Source organism: Cheilinus undulatus, linkage group 13, assembly GCF_018320785.1.
Source record: "Cheilinus undulatus linkage group 13, ASM1832078v1, whole genome shotgun sequence".
NCBI lineage: Eukaryota > Metazoa > Chordata > Actinopteri > Labriformes > Labridae > Cheilinus > Cheilinus undulatus.
In genome coordinates this window covers 16306330-16333580 of record NC_054877.1, presented here as the reverse complement: position 1 = coordinate 16333580, position 27251 = coordinate 16306330, and the positions used below count along the sequence as shown (strand labels likewise).

The window sequence follows — 27251 nt, the reverse complement described above, 5'->3', positions numbered from 1 at the left end:
TATATGGAAGACTCTGCTGCCAGGGACTCTCAATCAGAACAACTAAACATGACCAGTAGAGACCAGTGAGGCTCAGCTACCATTTCTGCTGTTAACTTCTTACACTGAATTGAGGACTGGTCAACAACAGCCCTCCATAGGTGTGTTTAATAAACAGTAAACCCATGGTTTTGATTTCACAAATGAATTTCAAATAATGAGGGAGAAAAGCTGTTTTAAGTGGCCCTCCTGGTTCAATGTAAGAACTCAACTAAAGCCATGTGGACAAAAGTATTTGGCTGCCTGAACATTAGACCAAGAGTGTATGTAATGCAGCTCTAACATCCTCCACTCTACTTGCAAGGCTTTCACAAGATTTTGATTAAAGTGTTTCTGGGGGAATTTGTTCTAAATCATTCTGTAGAGCATTATGAGGTGTGTTGGACAAGAAGGCCTGGCTCTTAATCTCCGTTCCAGTTTATCCCAAATGTGCTTGATGGAACTGAGGTCAGTGTTATGTAGGTTGGTTCTTTCAAAAGAAAATAAACCCCGACCGAACCATGTCCTTATAGTCCTTATTTTGTGCACTTGGGTGCAGCCATGATGGATTAGAAAAAAGCATTCCCCAAACTGTTGCCACAAAGTTGGAAGCATAGAATTGTCCAAAATGTCTAGGTATGCTGAAACATTAGAGGGCTAGCTATGTACCCCCGTATGTCCACAACCCCCTGCAAGAATCAGAAAAATTCTGCTGGCAGCTGGGAGGAGGATCAGGTGCCACATCCATTAAGCCACATCTATTTCCTGAGGGGGGTGGAGTCAGTGGCGAAGTCGGACAGCTCAGAGACATTTAAAGCGACAGACACAGAAACAGCTCGTTCTGAGCAGGGCTGAAACAAAGTTTTTTAGACATGCAAAAATCAAATACTGGAGTGTATTTATCAGCAACAGACTTCACAGGCATGTTTTGGGGACCTCTGAGCAGTGGCGGCTGGTGCATTTTTCTTCAGGGGGGGCTACAACAAAATCCCAATTTGGTATGTTATGCATGTAAGGTATATTAACAGATGTTACTACACCATGAGTTACATTAAATCAATATGCCTTTTTTTACATCTGCATTTGTTTGATTGGTCAACAAATACTAAAACAAGACGGTTATAAAAAGGGTCATCAGCAGCCACATGTAGCTAACTTATCACAGTCAACTTAAGGCCCAATCCCATTTCTCCCCTTAACCCTCAATCTTAACCCTCAAGCTCAAGCCTCAGTCTTAACTCGACCCTCAAAACCAAGTGTAAGGGCCATCTCATGACTTAGAAATGGGACACCCCTAAATAGCAGTAACAATTACAGACTGTAGAGGGCAGTAATGTGCCAAAACGGTGTAGTCTGTCGATTCAAAGGAAGAAGAAGAAGAAAGAGAACATGTTAATATTCAACCAAATAACATATATAAACACCAAAACTACGGTCATGTTCAGCTGAAAGTCACAGTGTAATGCGGCAATTAGCTAACGGCAAACACCAATTTTGGTGGCCATTTCCACAGCACCAGAAAGGAGGACACACTGCAGCCCTTAGTGAAACAAGAATAGTCAAAACTAATAGGACTCTAGTGTATTCCCCACTACTATACAATTATGTCCATGATACTGATGATATCATGATACAGTGATTCTGAGATACTCTACTCATTGAAGGACAATTTGACCCAGGACCACCCCTGGCCAAAGGCCCTAAGCAGACTCTGATATGAGGCCCCCCACTATCACCCAAACATACTCACTGAACAATACTCAAAAGTATCTTAAAATAACTAAAGGATGTATTACTACAATAATGAGAAATAGAAAGTCATCTGTCTAAAAAAGTGGTTAATTATATTCATCATAACATTAATCCCACTTTATTAGGTCTCGACTGGGGTCTTCTCCTCAAAATAAAAATAAAATAAACCAGATGATCTTGCCCCCCTCACACCCCCTCACACACACCCCTGCTCATCTCCCCTTCCCTCACACACAGCAGCTCATCCGTTTTGCCTTTTTCCCTTCCTCTGCTTCAGTGTTATCATCTTTTGTTAAGTTACCTTTATGCAGGAATATGTATTGTCTTTATTTATTTTCTCCTGTGATCTGATTTTTAAAACAGCTGATCTGCGCGAGGAAATTTGACGTCATTCATTCCTGATTAGAACCAGCGCAGGAACTTCACAGAGTTTTATCATAAATTCACAAACTAAACAATGATAGAAGTTGACTTTTGACAAGAGAGGTCGCAGAATAACAGGTGAATTTACAGGACAGACGTGATGAAAGTTTCTGTGCAGCAAGTATAGGGAGAGGGAGGGCGAGATGACGTACGCACTTTATTGATCACGGATGGCACCAATATCCAAAAGTATATAACTAATGTGTGACGGCCAGGTGAAGTTTATGTTTGTTCAACGCTGTTTATACATTACCAGCATCATATTTAACATACAAACACTGGACTGATGTGCAGGGAAAGAGAGCAATGGACAACATGCTGCCTTATGTTCTCCAAAGGAGGACAAATAAGCGCCTGGCTTGAGGCTGAGCCGGACAGGGCATTGAAATTCCGGACACCCTCGTAGGCTTGTCCGCGCACGGTTATCGGCTTACGATCATAAAAAATAAAGGTAAATGTTACGCTACAAAAAGGCAAATAATCCATAAAATAACATTAAACTAAGATATTGGAGTGGTTCTCTTAATTTTTAGATCCCTATTAACACAGAAATTTACATTTATAGCTCGATTTCTTCCCCGCAATCGCCGCCATCTTTCTTTGAGTGATAACTCTTAAAACCAAGGGAGGTCCAGGAACAGATCAGAATTGAGCAAGATAACGCTCAATCTCACCCCTCAAGCTCAACTCTCGGGAGTATTGGGACAGCCCTTGCACTGCACGAGACTGAGGGTTAAGGGGAGAAATGGGATTGGGCCTTAATCTTTAACTTATCACATATTATCACAAATCAACTCGACAGGGCAATATTGTGTTAAAGTACCAACTGAATGTTTATTTTAAATAGAAACGTTTACAAAAGACATAAGGTTCAAGTAGTCACTGCTTCAATAGTGACTGGTTGAGTAAAAAAATATATATACCAGACCTGAATGCTGCAAAAATGTTAAATCACACAAAACTATTATTTATTGGTTGATTTACTGACTCACTATTATTAGTCTAATATGCCATCTGTGTACTTTCTCCCTTTGTCACAGCTTTGTTGCTTTATCTGCATATCTGGCTGGTCAGGTCCAAGCTCTTTAATTAAGTCTTCCCTCCAATGTCCTCTCTCTGTGCTTTGCGCCACTTCATCTGACTCTTGGCACTGGACTTAATGATGTGAGGCTTGCATGCAGCTGCTTGGCCATGAAATTCAGTGAAGCTCCCACTGCTTACATCAACACAAGTGGAAATACCAAACTCTTCATCTATGATCATCCACAGTGTTGGCGAAGCACCATGCGCCTTAGCAGTCGTTGACCCCGCTCTGTGATTTGACTTGGTCTTCTGCTCCGTGGCTAAGCTGCTGTTGTTCCTAAACGCTTCCACTTTCTCATAATAATAAAATCCCTTACAGTTGACTGTGGAATATACAGCATCAATAAAATTTCAAAAACCGTTTAATTGCAAAGGTGGCATCTATCACAGTACCATGTTTGAAGTCACCGAGCTCCTCAGAACGACACATTTTATATCATAAATAGATAATCATAATAATCATAAATGGAGACCGCATGGCTAGGTGTTTGATCTATAGACCTGTGGCAAAATATCTGATTGAAACACCTGAATTTAAAAATTAATAGGTGTGGCCAAATACTTCAGTAGGGTTAAGATCTTACAATTAGTTAGAGTTATTATTTTTTTTTTATCTCTGCTGTATTGCATGCGCATTACAACTGGGTTTTTAATATTTTGGCTTTTTGACCAAGATCAGCAGTTTAAAGTAGAAATACTGAGGATATCTAACAAAAAAGCAAAGAATGGACAAGCATGTTTTGTAGGGTAAAAAAAAAAAAAAATCTTTGGTAGCAATTTCTTAGATTTAAGAATTCTTTTCATGCCTCTTTCATAAAACAATAAATTAAACCTCTTTAAGATCTGTTTTATTTAAACAGACTGTTTGGCAAAATTTTGCACCCTGAAATGCCTTGGGTGTTTGTTTTCCTTGTTTTATTCTTTTAAAAAACTGTCTGAATGTCAGTGAATGGAGAAAATAATCAATATTCAATCAGCACATAAAGATAATCACTAGCTGCAGCTTGATTTTGAAGCCCTCACATTTTCCTTTGGATAATTGTTTCACATGTTGCTCAGTTTTCTGTCTTGTTTTGGAACAAATAATTACTGAGGAAATCTATTGTAGAAAATGATCAGTTGCGGCTTTTTATCACTCATGGAAATTGTAGCCTTCTAGTCTTTGTAAACAATAAGTCAAGTATGTTAGTGACATAGAAGGAGTCACAATCCCTTTTAGAGCTCCAGGAAGCACTTTTCTTGGTTGTGTGGTTTAAAGTGGATTTATAAGAAAAAAGAAGAGAAGAGAATCCTGTTATTATCTCCAACATTTCCTGCTGTTTACGTCTTCTGCTCCTCTCTGTTTGTCTTTCTCTGTCTAACCTCCACACTCTAACCTTCCCGGCTTTCTGAGCTCTGTGCAACTGTGTCTCCCAGCAGGCATTGCTGCAGGACTAGGATGACTGGGAAGACCCAGACCAGCAACGTGACCAACAAGAATGACCCTCGCTCCCTCAACTCCCGCGTCTTCATCGGCAACCTCAACACGGCCGTGGTAACCAAGGCCGACATCGAGGCCATCTTCGCCAAATACGGCAAGATCGTGGGCTGCTCGGTGCACAAAGGTTACGCCTTCGTCCAGTACGCCAGCGAGAGGAACGCCAGGGCTGCCGTGGCTGGGGAGAACACCAGGGTCATCGCTGGACAATCACTAGGTAGATCTGGTTTTAATGCTAACATCTGTAGAGGAGGCATTTCAACATAAAAGGGACTTTAATAGAAACTGCACTTTACCCACAAAGTTATAAGAGAGCTGTTTGATTTTACAGCCTCGACATAATAGACTTTACTAGAGTAATACTCTAACACTTATTTTCTATTGATAGAACATTAAAAAAAAAAACCTTGGTTTCTCTCCCTATTTAAGTTTTGGTTGTTAGAGGAATCCCAATAGGTCATCACTGTTTGCACACATTATATCATCACTTTTAAGACATGCACTCAATTATTTTCTTTTTGATTTATGTCCCAGACCCCTAATGACACCTCCATCACTGCAGCACAGTCAAACTGAACCCTTATATAACTAATAATAAAGAACTAGGAGGATCAAGCTGGGAAGAGATCTGCAGGGTAGCAGCTCACCATCAACCCCGTGCAGCTTATCAGTTGGTTGAAAGACATGCAGTTGTCAAAGGAAAGGTGAGGAGCTGATTCAAAGTATTTAAACAGAAAAAATCTCCACACTTCTTTTTCCATCCTGGAACAATTTTCAACAGCTTAGGCCAAGAAATGTTTTTTGGCCTGTTCGTGGACACATTCTGGTGAACAAGATATCTCTGAATCACAAAGATAGAATTCGATTAAATCCATCAAAATTCCCCCCTCACACTCAAGGAGGAAGTTACAAACTTGTGGTCAAAACGCAGCCATGACCTCAGGTTAAGCCTCTTTTTGCCAGCTGTCAGTCTACTCTGTTACAACCAAAGCTGACAACACAGCCATATATCCTGTTAACTATGAGTGTTAAGGTTTTTTTAAATATTTTTTTGCCTGGATGTTAACTTGAAAAACAACTTGAGAAACTGTAAACTTCCTATCAGTTCAGTTTCTGTCCAAATCGTCAAAGCAAGAGCATGCAACCTCATATACATTGAAGAGATTATTCAGAGTCAAAGTATCTCATGAACTGTGAGAATGACAGGTGGATTGGTGCAGCATCAGCAGTTTTGAGGGTGCTGTACCGTACCTTTGTGTTAAAGAGGGAGCTGAGCCAAAAGGCAAAGCTTTCAATTTACTGGTCTATCTATATCCCAACCCTCAACTATGGTCATGAACTCTGGGTAATGACCGAAAGAATGAGATTTTTGGTTCAAGCGGTCGAAATGAGATTCCTCAGGAGGGTGTCTGGGCTCAGCCTTAGAGATAGGGTGAGGAGAATGGACATCTGGAAGAATCTCGGAGTAGAACTGCTGCTCCTTAATGTAGAAAGGAGCCAGTTGAGGTGGTTTGGGCATCTGATCAGGATGCCTCCTGGGTGCCTTCCTGTGGAGGTCTTCCAGGCAAGTTCAACTGGGAGGAGACCCCGGAACAGACTCAGAACTCACTAGAGGGATTATATATCCCATCTGTCCTGGGAGTATCTCAGAACACCTCAGGAGGAACTGGAAAACGTTGCTGGGGAGAGGGACATCTGGGTAGACTTAGGGCCAATATCAATTCTACCCTCTAACCCTTCCCTTCATCTACCCGCTCCCCAGAGTGCCCCTTGATTGCTGTTCATCATCATACATTGCCAAGGAATAGCTGCGTCAGTAGAGGTGACAATAAAGCTTCAACCATTGCTTTCATACTATGGATCTCCATGTTGATTTTCTTCTCATATTTATACAGTTAATAGCCCTCGTCCTTACACGTTACATACCGTAAACACAATAAACTCACATTCCCAGTAGCTAAAAATTGAATATGTGCGAAAACACAACTGTTGTATTTTCTATAATCATTTATAAATACCGAAATATTTATATTTATGCACCTCCCTCGTAGTCCATTGGGCAGTGAGAGCAGTGCATGGGGGAAATTCATCATACCCCTTGGTTTCAAGCGTGGTCCTGAAAATCTTCATTTCAAGTGGCTAAGTAGCCCCCTTGGCTAAGGGCAAGGGCTATGTAGGGCTATTCAAAAGAGAATTGGGATACCCCTTCACCTGAGGTGAACGCGATAAAACCAAGGGGAAGGCATGTGATAATGGCTAAGGAGTAGAAATGACATTGACCCTTCTGCCACCGCGTCCTGACTTTTAGTGGATTTGAAGAAATCTGTGTACCTCTATGGATGTGTTGAGACGAAGACTTTTACTGGATTCACATGGCGGGGATTCTGTCTTATACTACAGGACCATTTTGTTGGAACATTATGATCAAAAGAGAAGAGTAAATCTTCAAATGGTAACTATAAGGAATCTACAAATCGATGTTAATTTGCTAGCGGTCTGGTGGAGGTTGTGGCCGCTTTGTTGGTTGCATCTTGGAAGAAGTTTTGCATTAGTTCATGCAGGACAGGTAGTCACACACCCAGCTGTGATCAGCTGACAGCCAGCTGATCCCAGTTATCGCTTCCCAGCTCCCATAGCCAACCACAGCTCGTTCTCTCAACACAGCGGTCCAAAAACTCTGGGGTACTTCTCACTAATCCCTGCTTGCATAAATTCTGATGCACCACACTGCTTAACCTCCTCCACCCCAGCCTCCTCCTTTACAGCACGAAGCTTGTTGCACCCTCATATTGAGATTCATGCTACTATGGATTAGTTGCTTTTGAACATATTTTATTTTTTTCAGCATGCATTGTCATTAATGTATCAATCTAATTAATTTCTAGTTATACTCTCCCTGGAAAGTTAAAGCATGCTGCTTGACTTGCCACAAAGTTGGAAGCATGTGATTGCCCAAAAAAAAAGTCTTGTCTGGCCGGGGCGCAGGTGGCAGAATGGATGAGGCGCGCGCCCCATGTACGTGGGCGGCCCGAGTTCGAATCCGGCCTGGGGCCCTTCACCACGTCTCTCCCCGCTCTCCTCCCTGTTTCCAACTGTATCCACTGTCCTCTCCTCTATCAAATAAAGGCACAAAATGTTCAAAAATAAACCTTTAAAAAAAAAAGTCTTATCTGGAGATAACCAGCTTAGCCCAAAACATGAAAAACAGCCCCAAATCATTATCCCTCCTCCATCAAACTTCCCAGTTTGGACAATGCAGTCAGGCAGGTAACGAGCTCCTGGCAGCTGCCAAACCCAGACTCACCCTTATGACTGCCATACAGAAAAGTCACTCAGAACACATTTCCACTGCTCCACAGTCCAGCGTTGGTGTGTTTTACATTACTCCATCCAACACTCGCCATTGGACTTGGTGATGTGAGGCTTGCATGCAACTGCTGAATTCTTCAGCTATGGAGAATTTTACATGGTCTTCTGCCCCATGGTTGGGTTGCTGTAGTTCCTAAACGCTTCCACATTCTAATAATATCACTTACAGTTGACTGATGAATGTCCAGCAGTGATAGAATTTCACAAACTGTCTTGGCTATACAGTGTTATCTCTTTATGTGGCCCTCAGTGGAAAAAGTTTGGACACCCCTGCTATAGGAGATGTAAGCTTTCTCTCTCTCAGCCCTCCTTAAATCTTTATGTAGTATTTCCAAATCATATAGAACTTATATATTGCAAATATTAAATGAAAAATGACACTTTGTTGTAGAAAAACTGCTTTTGTAACATAAGTGAGAGCCGGGGGCTTTCCAACAACAATACAGCGCTCTTATCCTTACACAGGTACTCAGCAAGTCTAATTTAATAATAATTTAATGAATCACCTCTTAAACTCAAGACTGTTAGCTCTTTATTCTCTAACCTTTTTCATTTCTTCTTATCTTGCTCTCGGAAATCTGTCACAGTCCATTTACTTTGTAATGATTGATAATTACAGTGCAATTTTGGGCTCTAATATACATTTTTAAAACGCATTAGTAATTTTTAAGCATATTTGTGGATTGTTGCAATGAAAACGTTTCATCTTCACAGATGGAAAATGGACATGCATGTTTTAGAAGAGCTGAGTTAATAATGGACTTTTAATAAAGCCTTGTTTCTCAACAAAACTGAGTATGAATCACAAAACAACAGGGCAAGAGTCATAAAAGTAGGATCAATAGGATGAGTGAAAGATCATTTTATTTAAGATGTAAATAGAAAACACTGATTAAGTCAGTCCAGGACCTCCAAGTATGTTTTTTCAGACTAAACATGTTTGAATCTCATTTTAATCAATACACCCCTCAGACCTCAGGCTACCATCTGGTTCATCGTGTTTAGAGACTCAAGTTCTGAAAGGAATCTTGATGAAAAACCTGAATTTGATTGGTAAGGTTAAAAAAAGCAGAAATAGAAGAGTATAAACAGTCTGGGGATGCTGAAAACAATAATTCATTTTAAAATAATATAAAGCTTCACAAGGACACAAAGCCAAGGCAGATCATCTGAGTGAAAGTCCGACAAACAGACAGAAAGAAGGAAACAATCAGAGCCGGTCCTGTGGAGCCTTCAGTGTATCCCTATAAATCTTCTTTATATTACTTATTGATTAGTCTCACAGCCTCCTCTCAGAGAGAATCAAAGTCTTCCCAGAGTCCAGCTCTCTCATTAAATATGAATCAGAGTGCTCTGGGGTCACATCTGTAATTCCACCTGGTGTTTGCTCGTAGTTTCATGCATTTTTGCCGTGTGAAATGACATGTGGGAGTTGTATTACTGCAAAGACTAGGTGTGTTAGGGCTGATTCGTCATATATACGGTCTACAGTATGAGTCAGGAAAGATTATAGGTGAAATTTATGACAAATTCTCTTTCAGTAAAAGTGGACTCATACTGCTGGTCAGAGAAAAGTTAGGTGAATTTTAAAACATTAGTCGTGGATTCCTCCAGTTCTGCATAAATATAAATGTAGCCTAGTTTAAAGGTAGGTTCTAACTTATGACAGAGTTTTTGCTCTACTTACAGCTGAGATAGTTCCAGTGTGTAGGCTTAAGTAATATCTAACAAGACCAGGTTAAACCTAGCATATGGCTAACCATAACTATCTGGGATGCCTGTTGAAATGCCTGACTGGATTGTATTGGGCTGTCCTTTATATCTAGGGCCTGTCAGCAGTAAACAGCTAACCTGACATGCCAGATCAACTCATATCCATTGCATTAATATATTTGACATACATCGGGAAAGCTTATAAAATAAACAACACTGCTTTGTCAAAATAATTCCCAAATAAATCAAACTCTACATGGAGCATGGGGAAAATAAATAAACCATAAAACTGAAAGAATGATTAAATTTAACAAAATGATTAGTATAAAAGCTATGTTACACAACCTGGTACCGTCCTTATTTATGTGAAATTTATTGTTACTGGTGACATAATTTTATATAGCTCCATTTCCTCCTGTCTCTCTCTCTGTGGAGACTGAATGGTACACGAAGCCCTGGGCAACGTCATCCCCCCTCCACTCCTGCTTCTTTGCAGCCAATCTGCTGATTGGCTACACAGAAGCACATGCTCCTACACAGACACATCCAGTCAATCACAGTTGTAGTGGAGAAATAAGGATTGGTTCGGTTAGGACACTGGTTGGATAATATTTCACTGGATTCACTCAGGTGTGTAAGCCAGAACACCACTTAACGCCAGAATATTCCAGAGTAGACAATAATGATCGTTGAGATTTGGTTGTGGATGTTTACTTCCTTTTCATCACAGTAACATGTACAATCTGCCAACGATCATGCAGTACAACTTTGCATTTGGGTCCGGCTGAGTTCTTGCTGTTGGTTAGCTTCAGGTTAGCTGTGGGCTAGCTGTGATTTAGCTGTGGTTTCTATAAGGACAGAGTATAACAAACAGAACTATGTGTAAGTATGCATCATCTTACTGCTACAGAAATAATAGAGTTAAAATAAGGATGCTATCACAAAGCTTATAAACATAAAGTCGTATCATGTTAGCTGAGGAAACATTAATAAACATGCCTGTGCTGTAATGTTGGCTAATTAGCATGGAGCTAATGCCTAAACACAAACTTTACCACACTTCACAGAACAATGTTAGCAAACAGAATTAACACAACATAGCTCTCATTATCACATTTATCACAGCATATCAGTGCTTACTCCTTTCATTCACGCACAGCGAACTGCTGATAGAGTTAATCCACAGCACACTTGCCACATGGCACTATGTACTACACTGCTTATTTTCCTGATATTATTTGCTAGTAGCCAGCAGGGGGAGCACTTTCCTGCTACACTAAGGAAACCTAACTGCAATCTAACAATATACTGAACAGCAGAACTAATAACTTTAAGGTAACTTTGGAGCCAGATCCGAGTAAACAGGCGTTCCTATAGCGACATCCAAGTTAACCACTACTGTGCTAGCAGACCCTGAATATACCAGACAATACTATCGTCATGATCGGAAACCTATACCAAAGCAGACCGGGAGTAGAGTGAAAACATCTTTTCTGTCACGTAAAGCGTTCGGTGTTGCTCTCTGCGCTTTTAATATAGACATGTTGTCCAGTTCAGACAAAACCGCTGCTGCAGGTAAGTCCCAGCTAACCACTCCACAGCAGGCCTTATATACCATCCCTCGCCAAAACAAACCCTTTCCCCATAACTATTAAATACTTGTGCCAAAGCAGGTCGGCAGAAGAGCAATAACATTGTTTTCTGTTACAGAAAGTTTTCAGTGTTGCTCTCTGTACTTGTTTTAATAAAGGAATGCTGTCCATTTCTGACAAAAGTGCCGCTGTGGCTAATTTTGAGCTAACCGCTCGACTAGCAGGCCTTGTATACAAGCACTCACACAACAAGTAACCCTTCCCCCCTTAACTATTACATACTAATGCCAAAGCAGGTCAGCAGAAGAGTGAAAACACCTTTTCTGTCACAGAAAGCTTTCAGTGTTGCTCTCTGCGCTTGTTTTTATAAAGACATGTCCAGTTTTGACAAAAGTGCAGCTGTGACTAATTCTGAGCTAATCGCTCCACGAGAAAGCTAAAAGCTTTTAGGGTTGTTTTGTTCTTTATGTCATACAGAGATGTGGTCCAGTTCCAGTAAAAAGGATGCAATGCTAAAGCTATAGCTGAGGTATTTCTAGCAGTGGAGGCAGCCATTAGAGGGCTTTCAGTATGACTAAACCCTACCCATAGTGCAACGCTGTATTTATGACTCTAGTTACCACAGTAGAGGCAGCCATTACTGATGGCTTTCAGTAAAAGCAAACTCAACTCTGTATGGTATGACACTGTAAGTGAAAGTAGCATCACTCAGTCAGTCACTCAGTCAGTCAGTAAGACACAGACAGACCCATTTGTAGGGCTGACCTCAAAAATCTAAAACCTATCTCATAGCAGGTGTACAGTCCTCTGTAGATGATTGTGATGTTGGTCATTTTGTATTTACAGTTTGTCTGCATAGAATAGACAGAAGTTACTTTCAGTCATTAGCCTGTTTAGAGACAATCCAGCACAAGAGGAATCACTGTAAAAATGCTAATCAAAGATGGGTTAATGGTGAAGTGTTTGCTATTTCAGCACTCTAGAAATATCCACAGTGCTGTCAACACAATCTCATCTCTCCTATCTGCATCCACTTAATTAAGCTCCTCTTACAGACTCACAAACAGCAGTATTTTATTTCCTGAGAAACACAACAGAAAAAAAATCTAACCCCAGTTCCAAAAAAGTTGGGGCACTTCGTAAAATGTAAATCAAAACAGAATGCAAGGATTTGCAAATCTCATAAACCCATATCTAATTCACAATAGAACATAAAAAACATATCAGATGTTGAAACTGAGACATTTTACCATTTCATGAAAAACAGCACATCTCCAAAAAGTAGGGACCTTGTTGCAAAAGTAGGGACCTTGTTGCAAAAGCCTGGAAAAGTAAGTAATACTAATGACAAAAAGCTCAAAGAGCATTTTGAAACTAATTAGGTTAAAAGGCAACAGGTCAGTAGCATGACTGAGTATAAAAGGATCATTTTAGAGAGGTAGAGCCTCTCTGAAGGACAGATGGGCAGAGGTTAATCAATCTGTGAAAAACTACATCTAAAATTTTTTTAACAGTTTCAGAAAAAAAAAATCCTTGATATAACATTACAAAGACTGAATATCACACAACCTACAGTATATAATATCATCAAAAGATTAAGAGAAATCTCTGTGCACAAGGACAAAGCCGAAGGTCAATACTGGATGCTCATGACCTTTTGGCAGCACTGCATTAAGAACAGGTATGATTCTGTGCTAGAACTCTTTACATGGGCTCAGGAGCATTTCCAGAAATCATTGCAGTCAAAACAGTTCAATGTGCCATCAAAAAATTCAGGTTAAATCTGTATCATGTGAAGAAGTCATACATGAACATGATCCAGAAACACCAACGCTCATTCAAAATGGACTGAGGCAAAATGGAGAACTGTTCTGTGGTCATATTGATCAAAATTTGAAATAATTTTGGAAACCACAGAAGTTGTGTCTGTGGACTAAAGAGGAGAGGGATCATCTAGCTTGTTATCACAGTTAAAAAGCCTGCTTCTCTGATGGTATGGGGTTGCATTGAAGTCTATGGCGTGGGCAGCTTACACATCTGGAAAGGTGCTATCAATGCTGAAAAGTATAGAGAGGTTTTGGAGCAACATATGCTTCCATCCAGACGATGTCTCTTTCAGGGTAGGCCTTGCATACTCCAGCAAGACAACGCTAAACCACGTACAGCATCCATCACTACAGCATGGCTTCGCAGGAGTCTGGGTCCTGAACTGGCCTACCCGCAGTCCAGACCTTTCACCAATAGAAAAGACCCAGGACTGTTGAACAGCTAGAATTCTACATTGGACAAAAATGGGACAACATTCCTCTCATTCACCTCCCAGATGTTTACAGACTGTTGTTAAAAGAAAAGGGTGTGCAATGCAATGGTATATATGGCCTATGTCCCTACTTTTTGAGATGTGTTGCTGCCATTAAATTCAAAATGAGCTCATATTTTCAATGAAATGGTAAAATGTCTCAGCTTAACATCTGGTATGTTGTTTATGTTATATAAAGAATAAAATAATGATTTAGGAGATTTGCAAATCATTGCGTTCTGTTTCTATTAAACACAGCGCCTCAACTTTTTTGGAATTAGGGTTGTAAAATAGCAGTGAGATATTTAATCACACAGAAAACTGCCCATCCAGCAGCCAAAGTGGAATATTCCTTTGCATAGTGTGGCATATTGCATGTTTAATGTCTGCCCTTCTATTATTGTCTGTGGACACAAACACAATAAATCCACTCTAATAAGAATGCACCATGGAGGTATGAAAGCCGTCTACAGTACAGCAATGTCTCCCTCTCCTCTTTTTTGCCTTTATTCTGCTGCCTGGATGAAATTTAACCCTCATGGTCATCATCTTTTAAACATGAACTTTTTATTTGATTAGGCTCGGGGACGATAACACCAGAGGTGGCTGAAGCCTGTACGAGAGATGAATTCTTGATGTTTCCTTGAACACATTCCTTTTTTTTTATTTTTTATTGAATTACACGCACAAAAGAGTGACACAAGGGAGGTTCTTTTAAAAGGTACGACATGTGACAGCTGGGTCACACACAAACCTGTAAAGTCCTGAGTACCCAGCATGCAGCAGGACGTCTCACGCCTGAGTAGATTTAATCGCCTGTGAGATGGTGAAACTCCAGAGATTGCTTTACTCGATTTAATTCGTTCTGACATGACTGGATTGCCGAGACAATGGCTTTAAGTAGTTCATGCAAATAAAAGTGACATTCAATCAGACTGGCTCTGGCCTCGGACAGCAGCTACTTAGATGCTGATGATGAAGATATCTGCCGGGGATGGGGAGGGCTTCATTCTTGGTATTTCTCCTATTCAGCATTTCTACTTTCTGCTGCTGTGATAAAATCTAGACAAAGATGTATTGATATTTTTAGGGGTCATTTTTTATAATCAGAGCTTGCTGTGATCTGCTTCCCAATCATCTTCACCCTCAAAGAGCGGGAGAGTGTTCATGTGTCAGTGCCGTCTCCTGTCTTTGAGCGTCTCTCTGTGGTTGAAACACTCACTGCACGTCATCAGAAATTGAAGGTATGAAAGAAGAATCATTCCCACAGCTCAATTACACATCAATAGGTGTGCTGTCTGTGCAGATATGGTGAATACAGACATTTATGTCAGTGGAGTATTCTGAACACTTATGTGTAAATGGTTTTATCTATGAGGCCTTAGCAGCTCTTAACTGCCTCTCTTTATGCTCTTACACCTTTGAAAATTGACTTGTACCACTGGGTTATAATCTGGCTCAGTGCTTTCCAAACACCATACAACATTTTCAAAAAAAATAGCCCGAACTTTTATTTATCTCAGTCTCTAAAATGACCCCACCTTTTCCTAAGATGGGTATCGATAGGACACATGACTGTAATAATTTGCAACCAAAACTCAAACACAGCAAAAATGGGAAGACTATAAAATTATACATTTTACATTAAAAGGACATTTAATAACATTTTAAAAATAATTAATTAAATTAGGATATAATATACCAGTAGGATACAATATACAAATTTAATTGTCCTTTGTAAGATGGCCCATCTACACAAATCTGTTGCACTGTGGGGGAAAAAGGAAGCGCATTTTTACAAATTATCATTTTCAATTTTTTATCCCATAATACCAACTTCTTTTTCATATTTTTAATCATATTTTAAGGAATTGGAATTTTTAACAATAATGACATTTTATCTCATAAGTATGATTTTTTTTTTTATCTTATAAATGTGACTTTTATTTCATAATATTACTCCTAATTTGGAGTTTTTGTTTCATTACATTCACTTCTATCATCTTATGAAATCAATCATTATGTATTTTTGTTTTATAAGCAAAACTTCAATGACTTTTTATCTCCTAATTCTGCCTTTTTATCACATGATGAAGACTTTTTTTCCTCACATTTATGACTTTACATCTCCTAATATGACTTTTTCTCATGTCAGTTTCTTGATCTTATAATAAAGACTTTTTATCTTACAATCATCACTTTTATATCTTTAGTACCACTTTTATCTTAAAACTGACATTTCACCCATAAATCAGACTTTTATCTGGTAATTTGGACTTTTTGTCTCAATATTTTGACATTTTCTCTCATGACTTTTTATGCAATAATTTTGACTCTTTGTCATAGACAGCAAACCTTTTTTATAACTCTGGCATTTATCTTGTAATTTTGTCTTTTTAAATCACATATTTCTGATTTTTTTTTAATCTCCTAATTTTGACTTTTTGCTTCATCATGCTGATTTTTAATTTCATAATTATGGCTTTTAATCTTTTTTATTTTACTTCTTTTCTAAAAATGACTGATCATTATTAGTGAATGTCTCATGGAGCAAAAATTTTTATGATAATGATTTTTTTCATCCCATAGTTTAGACTTTCTTTTAATCTCATCATGTTGATTTTTAAATCCAAACAATGACATCTCCTAATCTGACTTTTTAAAAATGTATTTCATAATTTTGACTTTTATCTTATCATGTTGATCTTTTAATCTAATCAATTAACTCTTCTTCTCCTAATTTTGACTTTTTGTCTCATCATGCTGGTTTTTAAACCTAATAATTATGACTTAAATCTTATTTTTTAACTTATTTTCTACAACAAAAGGTCTAATCTTTATGAGTTTATGTCTCATGAGCAAACATTTTTATAATTGTCAGTTTTTTTATCCTATGATTTTAACCTTTATCTTTTCATGTTGATTTTTTAAGCTAAATAATGACTTTTAAATCTGAATTTTGAGTATTTATTTCCTAATTTGGACTTTTTATTTCCTAATTTTAATTTTTATCTTTCATGTTGAATTTTTAATCTAAATAATATCTTATCTTAATTTTGGCCTTTTAGCTCCTAGGTTTGACTTTTATCTCACCATGTTGATTTTTTAATCACATAATTATGACTTTTATCTCCCAATTGGTATTTTTTATCTTATCATTTAACAAAAATTATGAGTTACCATCTCATAATCTCAACTTTTATTTAATATTTTATTTGCCATGATTACAATTTTTATCTCATAATCATCACTTCTTATCTAATAATTTTGACTTTTACCTTGTAATTTTGAAGGAGGATTTTTTCAGACAAATATTTGATCATTATTTCTGATCTTTTTTAAACGAACTTTTCTAACTGATGGACTCGGACTTGACTCAACGGCTGTGTTGGCACTGTTGCCTCACATCTGTGAGGTTCTTGGTTTGAATCTGGGTTAGGGCCTCTCTGTGCAGAGTTTGAATGTTGCATGCATGGGTTCTCTGCAGGTTCTTCAGCTTCCTCCTCCAGACCAAAGACATGCTCGTTAGGTGAGCTAGTGATTCAATATTGGCCGTAGGTGTGAGTGTGAATCGTGCCTGGTTGTTTGTCTGTACAGGTAAGCCCTGATTGACCAATGACAGCTGGGACAGGCTCCAGCCTCCCACGACCCCGACCCAGATAAATGGTATAGAAAATGGAAGGATGGATGGATGGAAATGGGCCTCCATAGGGAAAGAGACCCCTGCTTATAGAATCACTTGGTACGTCTACAAGCATGAGTAAAGCTGCTGTTAAAGTTCAATTACGCAATTTAACTTACTTTGACACTGACTCCCCAACCTTAAAACATCTGTTACACTAAGAACAAAGCATATTCATGGCTTTCCATGGATATTTGGAGTAATCAGCCCGTGGGAAAAGTGGCCAGTTAAGTAGAGGTCCAAAATCTTGCCTCCCAAGTTCATTTATATTCTTTAAGTACGGTGCAAATAATTAGAAGGCATCTGTCCTCCCCCTGGAGATTTTGAACAGCCATCACTTGATTCCTTTAGTCTTAGGAATATTTAAGCAACAATTTGTCTTGGGAGATCAATTATGTATAAGGAAAACAGTTCTTACCTGGTTATTAACAAAGAAGCTTAAGAAATCAGTGAGTCAATCTGTAGAAACTAGGCTATTTCTAAATGGGGAAACACTTAGGATAGAAGTCATTAGAAGTTCCAAAGTACAAAAAATAACAAAAACAATCCAGAAATAAAGTTTCCCTCCAAGATGGATTTTGCTGTGTATTTTAAAATGTTTAATTGTAACTTGATCACTATTTAATGTTGGCCTTAACTTTTTTACCCTGTTAACTTTGACATACTGTTGGATTTCTACTCGGTCCATCATGCATTTTTGCAGCAGTCATAAATCTTTCATCTGCATGAACACTAGATGGTGCTGAGAGAAAAGCAGAGAGGACGGCACCATCATAACTGGGACATCTCTCCTCCCTCAGCATGTATGATTCATTTCTATTCTCAGTAGGCAAACTCACGCAGGAATAGCCTACATGTTGTGCTGAATATTCATCACTCTTTTCTGTTTATGAGGCATTAAAAGTTGCATTTATTTCACTGGTGTCTGTGCTGTTTGTGCAGCTTGGAAGCCATCAACACATGGGCTGTTTTATAGTAAGAGTTGAGACTGATTCTGCCACTCAGTCTGGTGGTTAAAATGAGTATAAGCCCAAAAGAGCAAGTACACAGAGCATGGTTTATGTCTTTTTCTTTCCCTACATGAAATAATTAGAGCTGCATTTTTAATATTCCTCCGAAGATGTCAAAGTGAGACCGTAGTTTTTGAGCATATTAGAGTTTGATTCCACTGACAGGCTGTGAAATAATGAATGTGTCACACTCAGTTGTTATCTTTCAGACACTTTTTGTCTCTTGTCTCTTCTTTCCGGAGAACAAAGACGCTCGGGGACAATTAAGACATCGGACTGTATGCGAGACATTTGCAAACCCCTTGTTGGTGTAATTAGATATTACAATTACAAGGCTCCACGTACAGCAGAGCTCAAATGTGAGACAGCTGGGGAGTCAGGCAGCATCTCTCTCCTCCCCTCGGGTGCTCTGCATTCCCATCCATCTCTTAAGTCCACAGCACATCCAGTTTAAATCATATTCTAAAAAACAGAGAGGAATGTGAGATGGCGACAATAAAATGCTGATTTGCCTTTGCAGTGGATGAAAGACAAAGAAGTGTTAGACATGCAAGGTCAAACTGTACTTCTCTCCTGAGTTATCAGAATAAAAGCAGGATGTATTTTTAAATCTAACTATGAATATCAAACAAAAATGATTCACTTATGACTCTGACTGTTAGAGCTTTTGTTGTTAGTTTGACACAGAAAATGTTGGAATGTGTGATGTAGTCTGAGAGAATCGTAAAGCACGACAAACTTTAATGTGAGACATTTTATCTTGAGTTTTCTAATAATAATATAGAACAGCGCTTTCCTTTCTTCCTCTCTCTCCTTATTTATGTCTTATCAGCAAATACACTTTTAATTACGCGAGAACCATCATTTCCTTCCCTTTCCCATTACTATATTAACTTTACTCTGTTTTGTATGTGTTTTAAATGCACAGACAGTATGCAAATTCTGCTGCCTGAGGGCTTATTCAGATAGTTACAGACCCCCTTCACTTTTTTTCCGTGTTGTAATGTTGCAGCTTGATGCTAAAGTCATTTTCATTCATTTCTCTTGCTTTAATTTTCACTCAGTACTTTTTAATGACAAAGCGAAGGCAAAATCCTAGAAATTTTTGCAAGTTTATGAAGTACAAGAAACTGTAATTTCACAGTTTCTTGTACTTCATAAATTAGTACAAGAAAAAAAGTTTCATTAAAATTTTTATTGTCCTCCTGGAACAACAAGTAATGGTTATCCCAGGTAGGCCTGGGCGATATGGCCTTAAAATCATAACACGGTATTTTTCTTGCCTTTGACGATACGGTTTTATATCACAATCACTATATCTCCAAGTATAGGACCACAGAAAACATGTTTTATTTTTTTTTCAAGTCGCTCTAGGTTTACTTCTGTCTAACTGCACTCCAAGTTTCGCCTTTCATCTCTAACCTGATGAGGTGTGTTAAGCTGCTAATGACTTGAACATGTTTTCTAGTGAAGGTGTTCAGAATAAAAGCGTTTCAGAAAAATAACAGCCACGGACTTTTATTTTGAAGAGCTTGATGAAGGTACATTGAGTTAGCTTAGCTTTGGCTGCTGTTCGGAGAATATGGCTAGTTTACAGAAGCTTTTCTGACCTCATTTAACATCGCAGCCTGGATCTTTGACTCACTGTGGACTTAGAACAGGGTATATGCAGGAATCTTGAAGTTAATTTTAATACCTTTTCAAGACTTTTTCAAGACCTTCTCAATATTTTTTAATACCTCACCACCACTCCAAGCTGTAACCATTTACATCAGTGATATTTTAACTTAACAGTTTTAGTTTGTGATAAAGACTATAGACCACTATGACACAACAAAATTCAAATAGGCTGGGACAGTAAATCTTTGTGCTTCTGAATTTCCACCCGCCCGCTCGCTCTGGCACTCTCAGAGACAATTTACGAACGCACCCACAATAGCCTAGTTTTTTTATGTACCTGTTCATCTTTGTTTTTATAATTAAAATAAATAAATTCACACACTTTTACGATGTTTTTGGGACTCAAACTCTTGGACAGCTAATTCAGAAAAAAAACTTTCAAAATGTAAGACTTTATAAAGTCGTGATAAGACTTTTTAATACTTTTTAAGACCCCGTGGATACCCTGTAGAAAAGAAGTCATAAGTTAAAACAGACTTTTAAACGGTTGTTTCTGCCGTTGTAAGAGGAAGAGCTGCAGCGCTGGCCTCTGCGACCAGCCAAAGCAGCACTTAGCTTGTGTTAAAGCCCCAGGCAGACTGACAGAGACAGCACACAGACTTAGTTGTGGTACAGCCATCAGACTTTGAGAGGAGAAAACACGTTTTAGCCTGCTAACTCACACTGAGGCAGATATGATGACGTCATTAACAAGCGTCATCACGATTGGTCGGTAGAGTCCAAATCTCTACTGTAGGCCAAATTTATATCATTCATACCGTCTACCGCATATACCGCACACCCCTAGTCCCAGGAGGACACTGATCTCAGCTTTATGGCAGAGTGGCTAGATGGAAGCTTCTCCTCAGTGCAGAACACATGAAAGCCTTGGAGTTTGAAAACAGCACCTGAAGGTCTCTCAAACTGTAAGAAACAAGATTATTGTGGTGGCATTCACAGTGGTGGCAGCATCATGCTGTGGGGGTGTTTTTCAGCAGCAGGGACTGAGAGGCCGGTCGGGGTTGAGGGGAAGCTGAATGTAGTTATCCCAGTGTCACTAAACCCTGCTCAACCAAAGAGCCAAATTGTTGAAAAATACCTTTGCAAGAGCCACAATCGAAGAAGTGAAAAGTGGCAAAAATTGGTTAAAATGGCAAAATTGGTTAGAAGGGGCAAAATAGGTACAAGATGGCAAAAACTGGGTGACAAGTGATAAACCTTTTAATTTAAAGCCACAAGAATAACTTTTTTGCCTTTTGGAGGAGCATTCTCTCAAACATTGTAAGAATTCACTACTGAGGAACACAGGTGAAACACTTTAATAAACAAGTGAATAAAATAAGGTGAAGATTAAAGGGGCAGGTTTATCTGTGCACTTAACCAATTCATCCAAAGATGCATAATTTAATGCGTTCATCTTTGTTCTTGTTAAAGTTGCTAGAAACAAATATTGACAAAGGGGTGAATGGCATGGTGGGTTAGCTTCGTGTCTGCAGCTCTGTAAAGTATTTCACAAGCCTATACTTTTATGTTTTGGTTCTTTTAATTCTATCATTCTCAGTTAAAGCCATTATAAACCAATTTTTATGCTACCTCTTTGTGTGTCAATGGCTCCTTGACCTCTCTGACACATCCATAATTTTGAAGTTATCTGGGTTTTATAGCAACAAAAGTGTGCGCAAATGAATGCAAAATGACACATTGAAACTCTTGTGAGGATTCTTTTTAGCTGGTTATGAAACAGACTGTATTGTTGCCAAAGCAAAAGAGACCTACACCCTTTCTATAAGGTAATTTTGACACCTTGTGTTTAGACCGTTTTGCATGTGGGGTCCTCACCCACCCAATAGCAACATAGGGAGGCAGTGTCGTATTACAGCCTACTCTGTCATGAAGCTTTTGCAAACATGTAAAAAGCCTGTCAAATATAAAGTCTGCCTTGCTCAGTCACTCCTCTTCTTCATTGGTTACAGTCCTCTCCCATCTCTTAGACTTGGCTGTTGTATCAAACGGCTGCAGCCTGAAGCTGAGGGCGGATGTGTGAATTAAAGTAGCACCAGAAAGCCGTACACACTTCTTGAGAGAGAACTGTGGTCCACTGTGAAAGTTGTGAAAGTTACTAAGTGCTATTAGCAAACAACCAGGGTGCTCTGTGGAATTAAGACAGGCACCATTTTCAATGTTAAAAATGATTATACTGACTAACTTTGATACTACTGTTAAAATATGGGAAGGTTGCATATTGTTGGTTTAAAATGGTTTGCAGCAGCCTGATGCTACAATGGTTTAAATCTGTTTTTTCTCTCATTAAACTACAATCACATTTTTTTAAATAATTAATAAAAAGTGAAAAAAAAAAAATCACACTGACACACAGTCATTGACAAAATTATTGGCACCCCTGGAATTTTTCCAGAAAAAACACAATTTCTCCCAGAAATTGCTGCAACTACAAATGTTTTTGGTATACACATGTTTATTTCCTTTATGTGCACTGGAACAACACAAAAAAACAGAAGAAAAAAGCCAAAATTGACATAATTTTACACAAAACTCAAAAAAATTGGCCAGACAAAATTGTTGGCACCCTCAACTTAATATTTGGTTGTACACCCTCGGGGAAATAATAACTGAAACCAAACACTTCCTATAACCATCAAGAAGATTCTTTCACCTCTCAACTGGAATTTTTGGGCCATGCTTCCTTTGCAAACTGCTCCAGGTCCCTCAGATTTGAAGGGTGCTTCTTGCAACAGCAATTTTGAGATCTCCCCATAGGTGTTCAATGGAATTTAGATCCAGACTCATTGCTGGCCACTTCAGAATTATCCAGTTCTTTGTCTCCAACCATTTCTTGGTGCTTTCTGAGGTATGTTTGGGGTCATTGTCCTACTAGAACACCCATGACCTCTGAGGCAGACCCAGCTTTCTGACACTAGGCCCTACATCACAGCCCAAAATCTTTTGATTGTCTCCAGATTTCATGATTCCTTGCACACAGTTAAGGCACCCAGTGCCAGAGGCAGCAAAACAACCCCAAAACATCTTTAAACCTCCACCATGTTTAACTGTAGGTACTGTGTTCTTTTCTTTGTAGACCTCATTCTGTTTTCTGTAAACGGTAGAATGGTGTGCTTTTTCAAAATGCTTTACTATAGTCTCATCTGTCAACAAAATGTTCTTCCAGAAGGATTGAGGCTTACTCAGGTACATTTTTGAAAACTCCTGTCTGGCTTTTTTATGTCTCTTTGTCAGCAGTGGGGTTGTCCTTGGTCTCCTGCCATAGCGCTTCATCTCATTGAGATGACCACGTTTGGTCCGAGCTGACACTTTTGCACCCTGAGTCTGCAGGACAGCCTGAATTTGTGTGGAAGTTGACTGAGGATGTTTATCCACCATTCCAACTATCCTGCGTTGCATTCTTTTGTCAATTTTTCTCTTCCGTCCACGTCCAGGGAGATTAGCCACAGTTCCATGGATTATAAACTTCTTGATTATGTTAGGCACAGTGGACAAAGAAATTTTAGGATCTCTGGAGATGGTCTTGAAACCTTGAGATTGTTCATATTTTTCCACAATTTTGCTTCTTAAGTCCTCAGACAATTCTGGGCTCTTCTTTCTCTTTTCCATGCTTGGTGTGACACACACAGACACACAACAGAAAGGTTGAGTCAACTTGTATACATTCTGGCTGTTTTTGAATTTGCCTACTATACTAGCAGTGCGTACTGATTTGCCCAAAATGTATTATGCAGTATGCGAACAAATGCGAAAGTTGCAGTATGCCAAAAATACCCGGATGACGTACTGATTCGGAAAAATTTGACAGTATTCATCGGACCAGTCTGCTTCGCCTACTGTCACTCACAATGCAAAGTACCAGGTCAGAGTTTGTAATAGCAGAGAGCGGCGGAACTTTCACTGGGGTGGCTGACGGTTACAAAAAGTGCCATTACCTTTTATCTTTACCTTTTTAACATGTACTATAGTGAAATAAGTTGTAATAGGGTCACTGTTGTTTTTGTTTTGCCGTTATGGCTCGTAACGGCCGTAAAGGTGCTGTCAAGTGTGTCCTTTCACTGCACTATACATGCTAAGTTAAAAACAATGGCTATAAAAATCCCGAAAAATCAAATAAAAACACTTTACAAAATTTTTTCTGTATGTAAATGGATGGAAAACACTGTAGCATCGTTTAATATTGACCAGGGTATGAAATACTTCTGTATACCGGAAACCAGCTAAACCGGGCCAAGCATACTACACAATAACATCCAACTGGCAGTCATACTAACCTGACCAGACCTGGCCAGATGGATGGATGTGGTCCTGTCACTTTCTAACCGGGCCCAAACAATTCAGATGGGAGCTTAACAAGATGGATTCGCCAGTGAAAAACAAGGAAACGGGTGTACCCATCTGCTTTGCAAGGTTACAGTCATACTGCATACTACTGTTGAACACAGTACGCAGTGCACAATACTGCATACTGGGTTTGGCAGGAGTATGCAGTAGGCCAATTTGAAAACAGCCTCTAACTGGCTTCAGGTGTGATTTCTAGATTGCCAGCACCTGTTGCTTGCCACAGATTAGTTTAAATGAGCATCACATGCTTGAAAAAAAAAAAATTTACCCACAGTTTTAAAACGATGGCAACAATTTTGCCCAGCCCATTTTTAGTTTTGTGTAAAATTATGTCAATTTTGGCTTTTTTCTTCTGTTTTTTTGTGTTGTTCCAATGCACATAAATGAAATAAAGGTGTGTATACCAAAAACATTTGTAATTGCAACAATTTCCGGGAGAAATTGTGTATGGCATCTACTTAATTGAAAATGTTCTGGGGGATGACCCCCCAGACCCCCTAGGGATTTTTTTTATTTATTTCTGTGTGTTCTTCACAGTTCAGCATTGAATCTACATAGTTCTTGAGGATGCTGATCCTAACTACAAACTAACTTAAGTACTCTGTCTAGTTAGTCTGTTTTAAGGCTATACAATGTGCCACTTGCATTTAAACATGTCTAATGTGCCCTCGAAAACACGCAAAACTTAGTGCCCTCTTCAGTGGCGAGAACGCGCTGTATGTGCCCTTTTTTTTTCTTTTCGCCCTGCCCTTAAAAAAGTCTGTGCACGCCACTGCTCACCAACTTTAAAAAGTCACGGAGCTTTAAGTTAATTTCCTTTCCTATTCATTTTGAACTACTATCTAGCTATGTTATTATTATTTTACCATATTTAATGTTTGTTTTATAGTTAAACTTAACGTAGCTCCACATAACCTGTTCCCTGCGGCTCAGGTGTTTTTAGGTAACGTTACCAGCTCCTGTATGTATAGTAGACAGGAGTATTTAAAGAGAGAGCTCCCCCTGGGATAGTCTGGCAAATGGTACGGTCTGAAGCGGCTCCGCTGTGAGTCTGGAGTCGGAGATGCTTGCCGGCAGTCTGTCTGATTTCGGGGAGAGAGGAAGAAGAGAAGAAAGAGAGAAGCAAAGTCGTCTCGGCTTCAGCAGAGTTTCTATCGCTATTTTCCCGCTAGATATGACCATGTACAAAGGCAGACGTCGACACTACAGATGTGAGTAAAAGCCGTCAATCACTGATGACGACAAATGTTTATGTCGCTCAAGTTAACGAAGCTAGGAGTGACGTAAAGTTGATTAATTTAGTGCCTGTGCCACGTAGTCTTCTTCAGTCTTAGTCTTCTTATTTTTAAGAGTCTTTTGAAAAACTTGCTGCAAAAATGCTTGTGTTAACGATGTATAAAGGCGACTTTACAGTGTATTTGTGATGGCTGACAGTAGACTCTGTTTCTTACAGTATGTTCAAGGATTTGCATGTAAATTTGAACATTATAAGGGAAGAAAGTGAAAGCAAGCTGATGTTTTACTGAGAAATTATCAATGGAAATTGTGTCGAAGCTTTATGCATGTTAGATGAAATGAAGCTTACAGGGGTAAGTCATGCTGGGACAGTAATTTTCACACCCAAACATGAAATTTAACTTATCTTTAAAAAATATACTAATTCCATCCACTTCAATATGAGAACCTTTTAGCGCCTGTCTTTAAATAAACAGTGGGCTGCAGTATATAAAATAATAGTGGAGGTCTTGTGTGTCTGTAAGCAGACTGTCTGCACTGGTTGTTCTCACTGGTATGATAGTTGTAGCATGTACTAATCTCATATTTTGATTTTTTTTTTTTTTTTTTTAAATCCTATCCAGACTTGCACACACACCCTGAACATGCCCTGTATTAACCAGGTTAAGCTGCATGTTTAGGGCAAACAGCTGAAATTTTCCTCCCAGACAATTTCCTTGCTTGCCCCTCGGTATTTCTCTCCTCCCTCACCCCTCCCTTGCCTATTAGAGAAACTGCAGGAAACTTCCCGCTGTGAGGGACGAGTATGAACAAGCAAGTGATGTAATTTTCCAGGCAGTATACTAGTTGCATTTATAAAAAGTGCTAATAAACCAATTGATTGAACATTAACTTTCTGAAAGGCAATGTGTTCTGATTTTTTATCCTTCTGCTTGTTTTAACAGGGGTGTAATAGTGCCTCACAATGCAATAAATAAATCCACAAAACATGCACTCTTCAAAACAACTTGACAAAAAATATGTTGCAATACTATTCTTAACCAGCAGAGGGCACTACCCGCCTTTCACCACTCATTTGGCATTCATTTTTAATGCATTTCATTCACAGAGGTGGACTGTGGATAATGACAGAAAATGGGATGAGAGTAGGGGAGGAACATGCAAGAAAGAAGCCACAAATGGGACTTGAACCCAGGGCGCTTTGACATGGGGTGCACCTTTAACTACTAGGCCATCTGTGCCCCTGAATGGGATAAGCAGTGTAGGTAACAGATAAGTGAAAGACATCAAATTATCAGTAACTAAACAACTTTATCATAAAAAGATTGTTAAAATCCACCCACCCAACTTCTTCTGCTTATCCAAGGCTGGGTCCAGTGGCAGCAGGCTGATCAAGTTAACCCAGACATTACTCTAACCAGCAACACTTTCCAACTCCTTCTGGGGGATCTCGAGGCGTTCCCAGTCCAGACAGGATATATAATCCCTCCAGCACATTCTGGGTCATCCCTGATGCCTCCTACCAGCTCAACATGCCTGGAAGACCTCCAAAAGCTTCCTGATCAGATGTCCA

The 27251-nt window shown here is 39.1% G+C and overlaps 1 protein-coding gene across 2 annotated transcripts in view; it reads left to right on the top strand.

The window, feature by feature from the left end:
• Window positions 1–27251, top strand: part of LOC121520506 (RNA-binding Raly-like protein) — a 94734-nt gene that overhangs the window by 30809 nt on the left and 36674 nt on the right. For both annotated transcript variants that reach the window (XM_041803983.1, XM_041803984.1), the window contains exon 2: window positions 4696–4970. In XM_041803983.1, the coding sequence (XP_041659917.1) occupies window positions 4715–4970 (256 nt within the window). In that variant the 5' untranslated portion in view covers window positions 4696–4714. The remainder of the gene's footprint in view (window positions 1–4695; window positions 4971–27251) is intronic.